This window comes from Phycodurus eques, chromosome 2 (genome assembly GCF_024500275.1).
Source record: "Phycodurus eques isolate BA_2022a chromosome 2, UOR_Pequ_1.1, whole genome shotgun sequence".
NCBI lineage: Eukaryota > Metazoa > Chordata > Actinopteri > Syngnathiformes > Syngnathidae > Phycodurus > Phycodurus eques.
In genome coordinates, this window is record NC_084526.1 from 39,447,808 (window position 1) to 39,463,769 (window position 15,962).

Consider the following 15,962-nt stretch of genomic DNA (forward strand, 5'->3'; position numbering starts at 1 on the left):
TATTGCCGTAGTACAATGAGAACATAATATGTAACTTCCTCATATTAGCAATTGTCCTTTTTATTCTTTGTTCCTTTTACTAAGTGCATTTGGACCTTATTGTTCCCTACCTACTGTATCTCTCTGCACTGTAACATATCAAACACCTGCCTTTGACTTTTCAAATGTACTTATAGATGAAAGGAATGAAGGGTCTCTCCGCCCCTTTTAGGGTCTCACTGCCAGGTCAACGTGCACAAACCCACAGCCACGCTTGAAACACTAACACTGGTCTTGAATCCCTGATTTCAAACCTTAACCTTTGTTTAAAGTCCTAATCTGAAACCTGATCTACAAACCCTAACCGAGGCTAGAAACACTGCTAGAGGCCCAACTTTGAAACCAGAACCCTGGATAGAAACCGTACTTTGAACCCTAAATCCTTGCTTGAAACTGTTTTTTAAAGCCCTACTTTAAAACGCTACCCCTGATTTAAAGCCCTACTTATACTGTACATCCTACCCCTGACTTGAAACACTATTTTGAAGCCTTACTTTGAAATCCTACCCTTGTGTTGAAACCCTACTTTGAAAAACTAGCACATGCCTTGAAACCCTATTTTTTAACTCTAACCCCTGCTTGACACTACTATAAATTAAAAAAGTGCAACTCAGTTCTTAGTGAAATTCATGCAGATGGGAATTAGTGTGGCGCTATGTGTCGCAGTGTTCTGTAAAGGTTTGACGGAGCATTTATGATGCTAAAATGTGTTGAGGGTGAAATTTCAGGATGGACCTAACATTTACAGGTCAACTTAATTTGACCTGTTCTCTGCCCTCTGTGCCCTCAGATGAACGACATCGTGGACGCGTCCCAGTCATCTACACGGGAGCTCCAGGCGCAGATTGACATTTACAAGGAAAAGAACCGGCGGGAGCTGACGGACCTGCAGAAGCTCCTTAAGGAGCGAGGCCATGAGCTTGACAAGTACTTGCTGGCAGCCCAAACGCTGCAGGAGGAGGTACACTTCTTGATCTGTGCTGTTTATTGTCAAATCAAGGCCAAAGGGGCGTTAAACAGGCCAACTGTGCTGTCATGCAGAACAACATATGAGCCGTTGTTGTGACTCATCGAGACGGATACATGCTGTCAGCATCATGGGTGGCTGCTGTGCCATAACTTAACATCCCTATATCACAATGCACTGTTTGCACTTGACTAATTCATTCTTGTCGCGCAAGTAGGAATGTCAGGAATTTTTTTGTTCGGACAATAAATTGGTGAATGTGAATAATTATTGTTAGTAAGGGCATTGGCCTTCTAATCTTTTTTGTGTTAATCAAATATTTACATAACGAGGAAGGGCAGTTGAACATTACAGTGACTGTTTAGTCTCTGTTTATTTGTTTTTTATTTCCAGGTCGAATCATACAATGAATATACATCTCTCTAAATTCAGTTTTACATTTCAATGAAATGATATATGCAATGGCTGTATCTTGAACAAGGTCATTTAATGTGAGGCATTTATGCAATAAACTACTGAGAGGAATATACTGTAATTGACCACAATTTAAGACCATGAAAAGCTGTTTGAGCATTTATTCGATATTCAGTGTAAGGACATGTACTAGTACGCGCCTTGTCCTCGCTATTAAGACACTTCAGCTCACTAGTAGAACAAATGTGCTGAATTGTCTTACTAGCGTTATGAGGAGTTGAGAATGGACTTCCCATTTGAGAATGGACTTCCCATCATGTCTAACAACATTTTGGGTTTGAATTTATATGTTTATTGCTATCATAGTTGTTGTTTCCCCATAGTAGTTGTATTTGTTTTAGCTACAAATGTTTGACTGATCTGAATCTTTAAAATTGGTCCTTTAAAACACTTTAAAATATTGTTCGTGACTTAGCCCTGAGGTTCACATTCATTCTGTAAAGGCTTCATTACACTCGCGCGGGTGGCGACCGCGCTGGCGTCACTGCGGCTATCCCGCGTGGAGTTTGCCTTTATACTCGAGCGCAACTGACGCACGCTGTTTTGAAAATGTGCTGCAGTTCTCCTCCAAGTCGGTCGGGGATGTCGCTACGGCTGGTATTGGCTAGGACACCACAGGGCGGAGTTTCCGCTGCATTTTATGGCAAATTCCGGTAGCCGTTTTTACTTCCAAGGAACAAAGCAACAACAATGGCGACCGTGAATCAGTGCCTGCTAGAACAAATGGACTTAGATGACCAGATAATGTGTTTAATTATTTTGGAGAATCGATCCAGAAGCCGGCGCCCGCACGAGCCCAGAAGTATAAGGAGGCCTTTACACGTTAACTTAACTGAGGGATGGAGCGTCCCTATTGGGGGCGCAAATTCCCCATACAAACAACAATGATTTACAGCACTGCAGCCCTGTGCGGCCACACATAATGGACGTCCCAGAAACCGCCACTGATCTTGAATAAATGCTATAACAGCTTTCCATATTAGATTGAGCAAATTGACAACTAGGATTAGCACTTTTCATTAGCAACAGGGCAGTTTATGAATGTCCGCAAAGGGAGAGATCTACGATGATTAGTCTGAAATACTATGATTGTTTGCTGCTGGAAGAAAAAGCATGTCTCCACCTCAGGGAGGGGGGAGCCTTGTCTTCAAGTTTATATGGATGCTCCTCGTGGGTGAGGTCAGCATCCAGGCCTTCCTTTTTCTTTTCCTACCTCCAAGCTGATGCGTCGTTGTTCATCTGCCGCACAGGAAGTAAGAGAGAACTTCCGAGGTTGTGATATCATTGTTGTGAAAGCTGTGCTGGCTGGATTCACATCCTCCTTCCTTCAGCTCCCCTGAGTGTGCTTTTCCAGCTGCTCCGTGATGCCCCAACAGTCTCCACCAATGTGAACTTGGCAGATAAATGCTAAAATTACAAGCAGCCTTTTTCCGTCTTCTTTTCACAAGTTTATGACTTCATTCTTGCATTTCCCATTTCAATTTTGCAACATCTCAGCATTTACTCTCATATCAGAGGAGGACTTCACTTTTAATTATTTTTATTTTTTTTTTGATGTCCTTGCTTGTAGCTGTCAGACCGGGAGGAGGACCTGCGTCGGTGCCGGCAGGAGCGAGACGAGGCTGTGCTCAGCGAGAAGTTGTTGGTGGAAAAGGTTAATGAACTGGAGGCGGCGGTGCAAACCTCCACCCACTCGAAGGATGATAGGGCTCGGCAGTTCAAACTCATGGAGGTACAGTACACCTGTTGAATTGATCACAAATTGATACACACACACACACACACACAAAAAAAACAGCTTGCAAAAGTACATCCCTCACATTTTCGTATATAATGTACCTTTTCATTGGACAACACTGAATAAATGACACTCTTCTGCAATGTAAAGTAGTCAGTGTACAGCTTTTATAACAGTGTACATTTACTGTCTGATTAAAGTAACTAGATGCAGCAAAAGTGAGTGCACCACTAAGTGAAAATATCAGAATTTTGCCCAGAGGGTCAACATTTGGTGTGTAGTTTCTCGAAAAAATGGCATCACCCAGTGCTGGAAAATATTGACACTTTGGGGTCAATTTGGACACTTTACACTTCGAGGTGGACTCACTTTTGTTGCGTCTAAGTGGTTAAGAAAAATAATGGCCGTCTGTTGAGTTATTTTAAGGGGACAGTAAATTTACAATGTCATACAAGCTGTACACTGACAACTTTACATTGTAGCAAAGTGCAATTTCTTCGGTTTTGTCGAAGAGACATAATAAGATAAAATAATTTGCAACAATGTACAGGTTCGTACTCACTTTTGTGAGATACCGTACATTGCTTGATCATGGATGTGACTTGTTCTTCAGGACAGAGTTGCCCAGCTAGAATTGGACTTGGATGAGGAGCGTCAGAATGGAGACCAGCTGATGGACAGGCTAGACCGAGGAAGGGAGCAGGTACACACACGGATACATTGAACACATTCATTATCAGCGCTCACCTGGGTCAGTGACCTGCTGTCCATGTTCTTGTTAGTTCACACAGCTGCGTCTGTTCCATTTAAGCCTGTAAATGAGATCCAGATGTCATCCTCCCACTAACATCACGTCTGCAGCCACTAATATGTGAATGACAGCAACATGTCAGCCATTGAGAAGCTGAGCGTGTTGAGTCGTTCTTTTTTGTACGCAAACACACACACATGCACACACACACTTAGGCGGTCTAACTGTGGAGGCTGTTGCGTTGTAAGCTGGTCTTGTGTAACGTATGAGTTTGGCATTCTGCCAGTCGCAAAGGACCATTAAAGTCAAAATATGCAGGCAGGGCCAGGTTGCAGAGTTCACTTGGAAGTTATTTGGTTCCTTTTCATCCTGAGAATAATGGTGATTATCATGTTTCATGACTAAATTCGAGAAAAATAATAGTTATAATTTTGGGAATGTGGGACAATCTACTCAAACGGAGAATATGCTTACTCTATTTTTTTTCCATCCATCCATCCATTTCCTTTACTGCTTATCCTCTCTAGGGTCAAGGGCTGCTGGAGCCTATCCAAGCAATCGCAGGGCACAGAGACACAAACAACCATTCGCGCACACATTCACACCTACAGGCAATTTAGAGTCTTCAATCAACCTACCACGCATGTTTTTGGGATGTGGGAGGAAACCGGAATGCCTGGAGAAAACTCACCCAGGCACGGGGGGAACATGCAAACTCCACACAGGCAGGCCGGAATTGGAACCCCGGCCCCTGAACTGTGAGACAGATGTGCTAACCAGTCTTTCACCGTGCCAGCTCTATGTTTTTTTTTTTAGATTTATAATATTTCGCTCAGCTCTTGCAGCTAATTAAGGTAACCAGAATGTTCTTAGTAAGATGAAGTGCAGTTCTAAGCCTCCACAAACTACAATAATAAGCACATTGTTTCCTCCCAGACTGTGTGAATTAAAACAACAGTGGTGCGTTGAGATACGTTAGGCCGATTTGTTTGTTTTGACTTGCGAGTAAAAATTTTAAGATGCGAACGCTGTATGGTGGCAGAGGTCTGTTACTCAACTCAATTAACAAGCAGCAGTTTGGCAGATAAAAATTCTGTAAAAAAAATAAATAATAAATCTTCAAAAGAGGCTTCAAGTTGTTTATTGTCACTCCCAGTTGAAGTTTACTGTCAAACAGGGGAGCAACACGTGTAGTCAGATAATACAACAGTACTCGCAGGCCCATATTCTTTATCTTCTGCGAAGAGCGACTAAAATTACTGTGCCTTATGGCGGCGCTGGGACAGGCATTGTCTGTATCATACTGCCTCCAGGTGGCCAAGCCACACACACCAGAAGGCGCAGCATAATATTTGATAAATTGAAAAATGTGGCAAAAGTACTTATTTCTTTACATTCTATTTAATAATGTAATTAATGTATGTTTTTACAAAATACAATATTATGCATGAATTGGAGAATCTAAATTGCCCGTAGGCATGACTGTGAGTGCGAATGGTTGTTTGTTTCTATGTGCCCTGCGATTGGCTGGCAACCAGTTCAGGGTGTACCCCGCTTCCTGCCCGATGACAGCTGGGATAGGCTCCAGCACCCCCGCGACCCTAGTGAGGAGAAGCGGCTCAGAAAATGGATGGACAATATTATGCAGGGCTATTAAAAAAATTACAAATATTATTAAATCATTTTTTTTGAGATGGTTAATTTGGGGGTTTCATTAGCTGTAAGCACAAAATCATAAAAATCACTATAATATGAACTATTTTATACATGTATGAGTTTCACTTTTTGAATGGAACTACTGACATGAATATTATTTTCCTCTATGTTCAAATTTATTGAGATGCACCTGTAAAAGGGAATTTACGGAGTTAATGAGAATATACTGAAAAAGTGAGAAACAGCTCTGTAATAAACAGGACACTCTTTTGTAATCGAAAAACCTAACTATGACTCATACAACTACATTTATTGCAAATTTAGCTATTGAATGCACTGCACTCTGCATTCCTCTGTCACGTCCACTGATCATTGTCGAAAATATGTTGATTGATCAAAGCACTTGAACTGTGTTCAACTAACTCAAGGCCATCATGTTGCGTAACACATCACCCATTCGGTCTGGTCTCGTGGATGGTAAAATTCAAATACTGATTTAGATTCACACGTTTTTACAGCAACCGATGTGGGTCTCATTTTTGGGAGAGATTTTGTGTAGTCTAGTGGTGACTTCAAATCTCCTTAAACTTGGGGGAAAAAATCTTGGCAGAAAACAAAGGAGTAGCTTTGGTTCAGGTCGGTTGTCATGGCAACTCTTGAGCTTTCAGTTCAAGAGGTTGAGTGCTCACAGTGTTTGCCTGCATGACTGCACATGACAGTTTATTCCATAACTTTGATATCCAGCTCAGGGTCCATGTACTAGTATGCACTAATAGGACCACATTGGCATACTAGTAGGACAACTACATACTGTATCTCTAGTGAGACAAAACTCTGCACGACTTAACTGCGTGCATTCTTGCAACATTCTAAAATTCTACAGTTCTAAAGTCTAGCGCTTCAACTAAAAGTCAATTCGTGCACCTTTGCTTCACTAGTAACATGTAGTTGTCCTACTAATATGCCAAAGTTGTCCTACTAGTCTGCAGAAATGTCACACAGTAATGGAAAAAACATTACTAGGAAGACAGTTTTGCCTCACTGTCGTACCAGTGTGCAAACATCTCATGCACTAGTGGGAAAAAAAAAACCTACTGAGGCAGTTGTTCTACTAGTGCGGCCTAGTCATTCTACTGACGTGCTGGATTTTCTTGTGGGGTCACAGAGCGTACTAGTACATGGACCTTAAGCTGGATATCAAGGATGTCGAATAAATGCCCAAATCCCTTTATGGAACGTTGACAGCTGCTTGCTACTAGTACGGCGAGTGACATTATAAAAATATACTAGTTAACATCTAACACTTCACTTGTAACACACAGATGTCAACTAGTGCACAGTTTTGTCCTACTTGTATGCTCTAGTTCTACTACTAGTAAAGACGAATCATGTACTAGTACATTGATCTTAGGCTTGATTTGAACTGTAATCGAATAAATGTTCAAACATCTTTTCCACAAAGCCGTTTGTGTATTTTTTTTTCACAGCGCGCTAGTTTTCATTCAGTAGTCAGCACAGTAGTAGTAGGATAAGGAATAATTGCTCTGAGGGCTTCATGGCCATTTGAGCATTGATTCCAAAGCGCATAGTAGTACCTGATCAGGATATGGAATAAATGGTCAAATGGCCGGCCGTACAAACACACCCGCTCATAGGGGCGTAGTGGGCGTGTGTAGCGGTGTGCGGGGTGTATGGCTATGAGGCAGCAGGAGGAACACCTGCGTCTCTCCTGGCACCAGGTGCTCCCCTCCTGTCTAAATGAGAGTAATCTCCCCTTCTCCTCTCCCGCCGGCTCTCACAAAGCTGATTAGTTTCACCGCATGTTCCACTCTGCTGATTCAGCTCCCTCAAGCGCCGCGCTGCGTGCGCCGCTTTATAGGGTCCATCGCTCATCACAGCGGCCCACTGTCACCCGTTAATTGGCATAAAATATCACCAAGTCTGTGCTCCCGTCAAAGGAAAAAAAAAAAAAAAAAAGCTTTGCAGCCGAATCGATCGCTTTTCGTACTCGCTTTGCTTTGAACTGACCTCGCTGAGAATGTAGTGTCGTCCTTGTGGTCATGATGTCACAATCAATGGTCATCCCATATCGTAGTTCACGTTTCATCTTAATTCTTCATCTTCCGAAGACGTTTTGGACACATTTACAGTCATGCTTATTTTTTCCCCTTTCTGACATAAAATCACGCTAAACTTTTCCTGTTTTAGGTCAAGTATATATACATATATATGTATGTATATTGCGACTCCAGTGTAGCACCATGTTGTGCCGCATGCCAAGCAGCACTGAGGTCTACTGGAAAAGGTGAAGCTTTTAATTAAGAGCAAGATGAAGAGGCACAGAAGGTCCCCCAACTATGCTCCAGTAATAGTTGTTGTTGTTCCCACAGAGCAGAGAGAATACACATTTATGCCTGTGGGTATTGTTCTATGCGCTGTTTGTATGTGTTGCTGCTCTGTGTCTGTTAAAGCAGTAGTTGTTTTTGCTAGCCCGTCTTATCACGTTTTGCATCGTATGTTAGCGTAAAGCTAGCAGACATTCATTAATATATGGTTTGGTTGAACATTTTGGTGTCTAAATATACAAAGTTTGATTGTCTTTTCTTTTATGGGTCGGTTTTATGGTAAATTTCAACTGGGAATGACTAGCAGCTTGAAGCAAGCACTGGCTTGTTTCCTCAAAGTGATGTTATGCGAGACTCCCTTTGGACAGTCAAAACAGATGTGAAGGTATACTTTTAAAAGTGTGTTTTAATCATTTTAAATGTTTAAAGCATTTGGGAGGGATAAAAACGTATACAGTGGTGCCTTGAGATATGAGTGATGGGATTTACTTTGAGATACAAGCTGTCGTTCGTACAATTTTCTTATTTGACTTGCAAGCAAAAGAAAAAATAGATACAAGGGCTGTAAAAGCTGACATTGAAGGTCTCCACGAAAATTACAATGCGGCAAAACCAGACAATCCAGCCCACCAATTCACCGCAGCGCCTCTCCGCTTTCACAACAAGGTCTCGATTGTCTCAGGTTTGTGCAGACAGTGTGTCACAGTAATTGTGAAGCCGTGACCGTGTCTGGGCTTGACAGGTGGACCAGATGAGGAATGAACTCATGCAGGAGAGGGCTGGCCGGCAGGACGCCGAGTGTGACAAGATGGCTCTTGAGAGACAGGTACACACCCTCCTGTGTGAATGGAAGCCCAGTCCCAAGTATCAGTGGACCACCCTCATCTATAATGTGTCTCTTCATCATCATCTTCAACTTATTACATCAACTCCCACATCCAGTTCCTCTCTGTGAGCACATGCATGCGGTCTCATGTTACTCTGTGTGGTCTCCGCAGAGCAAAGACCTGAAGAACAAACTGGCTGACTTGGAGGACTCGCAGAAGTCCAGCAAAGTGGGCCAGGTTGCACAACTGGAGGATCGCATTTGTGAGCTGGAGGAACGTCTGGAGGGAGAGGAAAGGTGAGGTCAAAGTACAAAGTGGGAGTGGAGAAGAGGTGATTATAAGGATGGAAGTAGGAATGTTGTTTAATGTTTTCAAAGTGAGGATCACATTGTTCATAATTGGATACCGTAATTTCTCGTGTATAATGCGCACCCGTGTATGATACGCAGCCCAAAAGTTGACCTCAAAATTCTGGAAAACACTTCTACCTATGTATAATGCATTTTTACAATGCATGATTTTGCTTCTACCAAAATGATCAAAACATGAAGTGTTATCTGTATTTTGGTAGTTTTTAAAAAAAAAAAAAAAGAATTATTCTTACGTTAAGCACTTTATTTGAACACGTAATACTTTGTTTTTATTTACTCGCTCTTATTTTGAAATTCACAGCCCTACTTTTATTTAATGAATGAGAAAACTCACAGTTGTGCTCATATGTTTGATTACCCAGGCAGAATTTGTAAGATGGGTACAATTCTTCAAAGAAAACAGGAAGAGCCAGGTGAAACACATTTAGTTTTATTTTAATGGGATTCAAATTAAAGTGTCAAGCATTTCAGAAAAGCATTATCATCAAACAAAACATAACCATAAATAAATTAATGATGGTTGTTGTTCAGTCATCAGTCGTATTAAAAAAATTAAATAAAACAATATTCCACAAATTCTGCCAGGGTATGTAAACTTAGGAGCACAACTGTACATATGCAGTCATACGTACCCCTCTCGTTTTGGAATGAAAGTGTAGGCTACACCTTTTTCATAGCCTCTAGGTGGCGCTTTCTCATAACCTCTAGGTGGTGGTGGCGTATTGAAATGAACGTGTACTGCATTTTCATAACCTCTAGATGGCGGCATACATTTATACAATGGGAAAGTTTTTTTTTATTTTCCCCTATACCTATGTATAATGGGCACCATTGATTTTTTACATTTTTTGAGGGGGGGGGGGGGGAAATGCGCATTATACACGAGAAATTACGCTATGTCTCTGTTAATTGATTGGCTGTACTACATGCTCTCAGCAGCAGCAGCAGCCTGTTATTAACTCATTCACTGCTGTGGACATTCATCTTTGTGTTGAGTACGGGGTTTTTGTTCGACCAGCTTGTCTGTGAAATTCATTGGAGAAAGACAGTTATGTTTTTTTCAGTGCCGATACCGTTCATTAGTTGTCAATGACGCAGATAACCGATATTTGGAGCCGATGTTCTAATTTGCAGTAAAAGGTTCACTGAAAATTTTAATGTATAAATGCATATAATGGTTCCCTCACATTTACCCAGTTTTAAGTCTGTGTCAAGACTTAGGAAATCATGCAGTGGGATGTTAAAATGTCAGTAATGTCTTTCAGGGAACGAGCCAACTTGCAATTGTCCAACCGCAGGCTGGAGAGGAAGGTTAAAGAGGTGATGATGCAAGTGGAGGAAGAACACCACACCATGCAGGATCAAAAGGACCAAGTATGTAAAACCCGCTGGACCTCTCGAGTCCGACAAACCCGACGCCACTTTAACCTGCGCGCGTGTGCGCTGTAGTTGAACCTGCGCCTGAAGGCCCTGAAGAGGCAGATGGACGAGGCTGAGGAGGAGATCGACAGACTGGAGCACAGCAAGAAGAAGTTGCAGAGGGACTTGGACGAGCAACAAGAAACCAACGAGCAGCTGCAGAGTCAGATCAAGTCTCTGCGCAATGAGATGAGGTAAAGACGCCCGGCGAGGAAAAACAACAATCAGCAAATAAGGCTTGGACATTTTACCTTTGATTTGCTTTGGCCGCTGCTCTTTATTACTATTGAAACCACACGACTGAGCATTTAAATAATGTCTTGTTGCGACAGTAACCTAACCTTTCTTCCTTGACAATAACTACTACATGACATAGTATCTCACATATGTGAGTACACTGTTCACATTTTTTTTAATATTTGATTATATTTTACACTGAAGAAGTGACACGTTTCTGCAATTTGAAGAAGTCACCTTAGATAACGGTGTAAATTTCCTGTCTCCTCAATATAACACAACAAACAGCCTTAATGTCTAAACCACTGGCCACAAAAGTGAGTACACCCCTAAGTGAAAATCTCCAAAATAGGCTCAAAACGTCAACATTTTGTGTGGCCACCATTATTTATTTTCCATATTTGCTTATTTGCAAAGTCACTTACAGTGGTGGGTAATTTGTTCTGTGACCACTCTCATAACGCCAAACACTCATCATGTTTCTTCACTGAAATTAATGGAAATGCCATTAATCCATTTGTAGCCCTCCCCAAATGAAAATAGCACTCAAATATTGTAAGCCATTAAATTGAAATGTGTTAGTAATAAATTGTTTTGTGATCGTAGTTATATATATATATATATATATATATATATATATATATATATATATATATATATATATATATAGTTGCGGTTTAAACTACTAATAAAGGCAATTATGACCATTTTTCAGTTGGGCTGTCAATTACTTATCTATTATCATACATTGAAAAGTTAAGTTCATCAAATGAATAATGAATTAATTAGAATGAAATTGCTTTATCATAATATATATTTAATCCTAATTGCTTAATTATAAATACAATTTTAAAATTCAAATGTAATTTATTGAAATGTATTATTTTAATATAAATATAGGTACATTGTTTATTTTTTAAATAATGTATTAATTATTAAATAAATACAATTTGAAAATTATCAATTACTTTATTAAAATGTATTATTTTGTATATACCATAGATCAATAAATATATATATATGCATACATTTATTATACATATATAAATGCATGTATTGTATTAATTTAGCCATCCATCCATTCTCAATACCGCTTATCCTGTTCAGGGTCGCGGGATGCATTAATCTATTTAGAAAAAAAAGATTTCACCTTTACATATTTAATGTAACCATTTTAACTCACAATTTAATTTTAGTGAATTGATTTTTGTTATTTTATTTTTTTTACTCTCATCTACAAATGACCTGGCGTGTTTGTCTATTTTAAAAATGAAACGTGGCACGAAGGTTTGCCCACCCCTGACATATACCAAATATTTGTTTCCATCCCAGGCGTAAGAGCACCTCTGCGCCACTGCTCAACAATCTGGATGACGACGACGACGACGACGACATCAGCACTGACGGCGAGACGTACTTCAGCTCCACTTCCAGCTACAAGCGCTCCTCCAGTCAGGACAACCTCCTGTCCACCTTCAGCTTGTAGGGGGAAAACACCTCGGAATGAAAAACTACAACGCTTAACGTCGCTCTTGCGCCAAATGACTGCTCTGAAACGACACATTCTTCCATTTGGGAGCAGGATATCATGGAATTGCTTCAGTATTAGTTGAGCAGCTCGGAGGTCATTTTAAGAGAGATGTGTAAATACTTTTTAGTTCATTTTTATTTCCACATTCTGAATTACGTGTTGCCAGAACATCGTTACTCAACTTGAATGCGTGGCACATGACTGCCTCTGCATGACACTATTTTTATAACCCTATCAAATGTCTCACTATCTGATTCTTGGTTTTACACCGTTCATTTAAATGAAATGTATTTTTAATGAGCAAAGATTGACTTTTTTTGGTATTTATTCCTGTCTATATGAACAAAACAAATCCTGGCTTTGATGAGGTTTTTAGGGAACAATAAATGTGGGACTTTGTACACACCTGTTTTTTAATATGGTTTTTATATCAGTCTCAATACATCTACTGACGTCTTTATTTACTCCCAGTACACGATTGCTGAAATATCAACCTTAACTGCCTTTTAATCAGTGCAACGAGCAAATCATTAACTGCTTTACAATTCTTTTTTTTTTTTTTTTTGGTCCAAATGGGTTGTTTTTGGAACAGTTGTAACATCCTCTGAATTTTCCTGATGGAATGTGATAAACTGACAATCAAAGTGTTGCGTCACTGTAATTATTTGCACTCCCTTTAATTAACGAATGGGCTGCAAAATGGATTGAAAGCTAATTCCTGCCACTACCTCTTTGTGCACGCACAGTATGTCCTTCATACTGTACGTTCGGCTGTGACTTCAATAAACTTGCTTCCGTCTTATCGTACGTGCGTGTCTCCTGTTATTGTCTCAACTTTCCATATAGTATAAGGTTTGAGTGTACATTTAACAATTGCCCCACCCTGATTACACCTCTCCAGCTGTGTCAACACCAAGTCTTCATGATCTCTTTATTATTTGGTTTCTGGATTAATTTTTTCACTTGCACACAGCTAAAACACTCACACACTACTGAAACACTCATACACACTACTGAAACGCTCTTACACAAACTACTAAAACAGTAACACACACAACTAACACGATACATACTCTATATACACGACTGAAACTTTTAGGAACAGTCCTGAAATCTTTTGGTCACACACACTACTGTGTGAAAGAGAAAGTGTTTTACAATCAACTCAGCAATTTCTTGATCTTAAATGGACTTTTTGACAAATGTCAATCAGGTTTACGAGCTCATCACAGTGCAGAATCATGTCTTATCAAAGTGCTAAATGATATAAGGTTGAACACGGACTCAGGAAAGGTGTCAATTCTTGTGTTGGATCTCAGTTTGGTGTTTGATACAGTAGATTTTAACGTTCTGTTAAACAGGTTGTAAACGTGGGTAGGACTAAATAGAACAGTCCTTGAAAGTTCTGGTCCAACCTGGAAGAAAGAAGTTATTTCGTAACCATTGGAAGTTTTCAATCTCATCGAAAGGCAATGACATAATGGAGTCCCTCAAGGGTCAATTCTTGGACTCCTTCTGTCCAGCCTGTATATGCTACCCTAAGGTCAAATTCTTCAGAAGCTTAATGTTGACTATCATAGCTATGCACAGTTCAATCGAAGTGCTGTGTCACTGTCTTCAAAAAAGAATAGGATGAACCAAAACTTCCTGCAATTAAACCACAACAAACCACTACATCTCAGTACTGAAACCCTCTCACATACTACTGAAACGCTCTATACACTACTTAAATGCTCTCACACAACTGAAACGATCTCTCTGTTTTTTTCTGATAATATGCAGTGCTGTGTGTACATTAATAAGGAAATAAAATAACTTAAATGATTTTAGCAAATGGCTGCAATATAACAAAAAGGGAGAAATTTAAGGGGGTCTGAATAGTTCCCGTACCCACTTTATATGAGAGCATTTTGATAGTCATGAATTATGTTACTATTTATTATTATTTATTATTTGACGGCCCCTCTTAGTCCCACCTTGGTGCCATCATTTTGAGGCGATGTCAATTATCCCTTTTTGGGAAACCTCATTGTATTTTAGGGGGACTGAACATCAGTTTTAGGGGGGTTAAGACAATAAAACTCTGCCATGGCTTTCTGCGCAGGTGTTTCTATCCCAAAATCCATGATAAGACAATCCATTTTTTCCCGAGAGGGTGCAGGTGAATGGATGCGACCCCAGTGTAAAACAAACAGGTTGACCTTTGGAGTGTCGTGCTCCATAACAAGGTGATCATTCTTGGGATTCCTACTCGTGCTTGAGCCACTTTAGCCTTATTGAATCTGCTGACAAGTTACTGTGCAAAGCCATTGGAGCTCTTATCTATATCTTATCTATTTAAAAAAAATAATAAGGCAAATTCGATTTTTTTTCAAGTGTCTTTACCGTTATTGATCAAATTATATGAAAATGACCCACATATTCGATATCAAATATATCCATCTTAAGGTCCATGCAGTTGTACTTTTTTTCCTCACTAGTAAGACCATTCAGTGCACTAGTAGAATGATGAGGGCGCACGAAGAGAGCAACTGTCTTACAAGCAAAGTGTGTGTGTGTGTGTCCCCCCCCTAGTGCACTGATTTGTCTAAATAGTGAGGACAGTGTTAGAGCAGTGACAAGCTTCCTGTCTGTACACAACAATACAGGTTGTGCAGGCCCTCGTGGATGTTGTCAGACATCAGAACAGTACTGACTGGTGCTGACTGAGAAGCAATATCGTAGTAAGAGCAATTGGTTTCACTGTTTGGCCGAGGTTGACTACAGTGCCGTGCTGCCTCCCGGCGGCAAGGATGCGCACTGCCTCCTTGAGAGACTAACAAGGCAATTTCAAAAGGTTTTTTAATCATAAAATTCTGGAGAACATTTTTGTTGTTGTTGTTGTTGTTCAAGTGAAAGTTTTTGTACATGTTTATTGTTTTGGGGGCACCGGCTCCAGACTGTGCACATAGCTACCCACTCACACAAGCACGAACAAGAGCAAATGTACAAATGTGTGAATATTAAAAATAAATAAATTAATTAAAAAAAATAAAAAATCGCATGATTGTGAAAATAATATATATATATATTTTTTTTTAACCAAGCAAAAGGTAAAAAAAAAAAAAACAACGACAAAAAAAAGTAAGCGCAACACACTGATATTAGTTGGAAGTTCTGGGTTCGAATCTGGCTTAAAAAAAAAGGCCGGTATCTGCCCGATATCGGTACCTGTATCGGTATTCGCCCATCCTTAATTGTAAGCCACTGTAACATTATGTAGTGTAAACATTAACACTGCACTTGGATTTCAAATAAAAATAAAAATTAAAAGAATACTTCAATAATAATCCAATTAAAATGTATTGCACAGAAATAAAAAATAATAATAGTCATACGACATCAAGATCAAGGTAAACAGGCTTAAACCAATGTGACCATCCACCTGTTTTTCATTGATGGATTTAATGTGCGTGTACAGATAATTGTGTCCCTGTGACCTCCGACCTTGTGACTTGCATGTCAGGGAAGTGAAGTCACATGGCAGTGATTGTGAACACAAGAAATATGAAAGCAGGTTGTTCCTGCCGCGCGAACACGTTCACCGCTGCGCCCGAGGCTTGTGTCG

General features: G+C 40.1%; 1 protein-coding gene across 2 annotated transcripts in view; it reads left to right on the plus strand.

Moving 5' to 3' along the window:
• cgnl1 (cingulin-like 1) overlaps positions 1 to 13,162 on the plus strand; it is a 42,672-nt gene extending 29,510 nt beyond the window's left edge. For both annotated transcript variants that reach the window (XM_061670632.1, XM_061670630.1), the window contains exons 12-19: positions 830 to 1,000; positions 3,051 to 3,212; positions 3,832 to 3,921; positions 8,713 to 8,796; positions 8,969 to 9,093; positions 10,434 to 10,542; positions 10,618 to 10,781; positions 12,157 to 13,162. In XM_061670632.1, coding sequence (XP_061526616.1) covers positions 830 to 1,000; positions 3,051 to 3,212; positions 3,832 to 3,921; positions 8,713 to 8,796; positions 8,969 to 9,093; positions 10,434 to 10,542; positions 10,618 to 10,781; positions 12,157 to 12,310 — 1,059 coding nt within the window. In that variant the 3' untranslated portion in view covers positions 12,311 to 13,162. The remainder of the gene's footprint in view (positions 1 to 829; positions 1,001 to 3,050; positions 3,213 to 3,831; positions 3,922 to 8,712; positions 8,797 to 8,968; positions 9,094 to 10,433; positions 10,543 to 10,617; positions 10,782 to 12,156) is intronic.
• Positions 13,163 to 15,962: the final 2,800 nt, after the last annotated feature.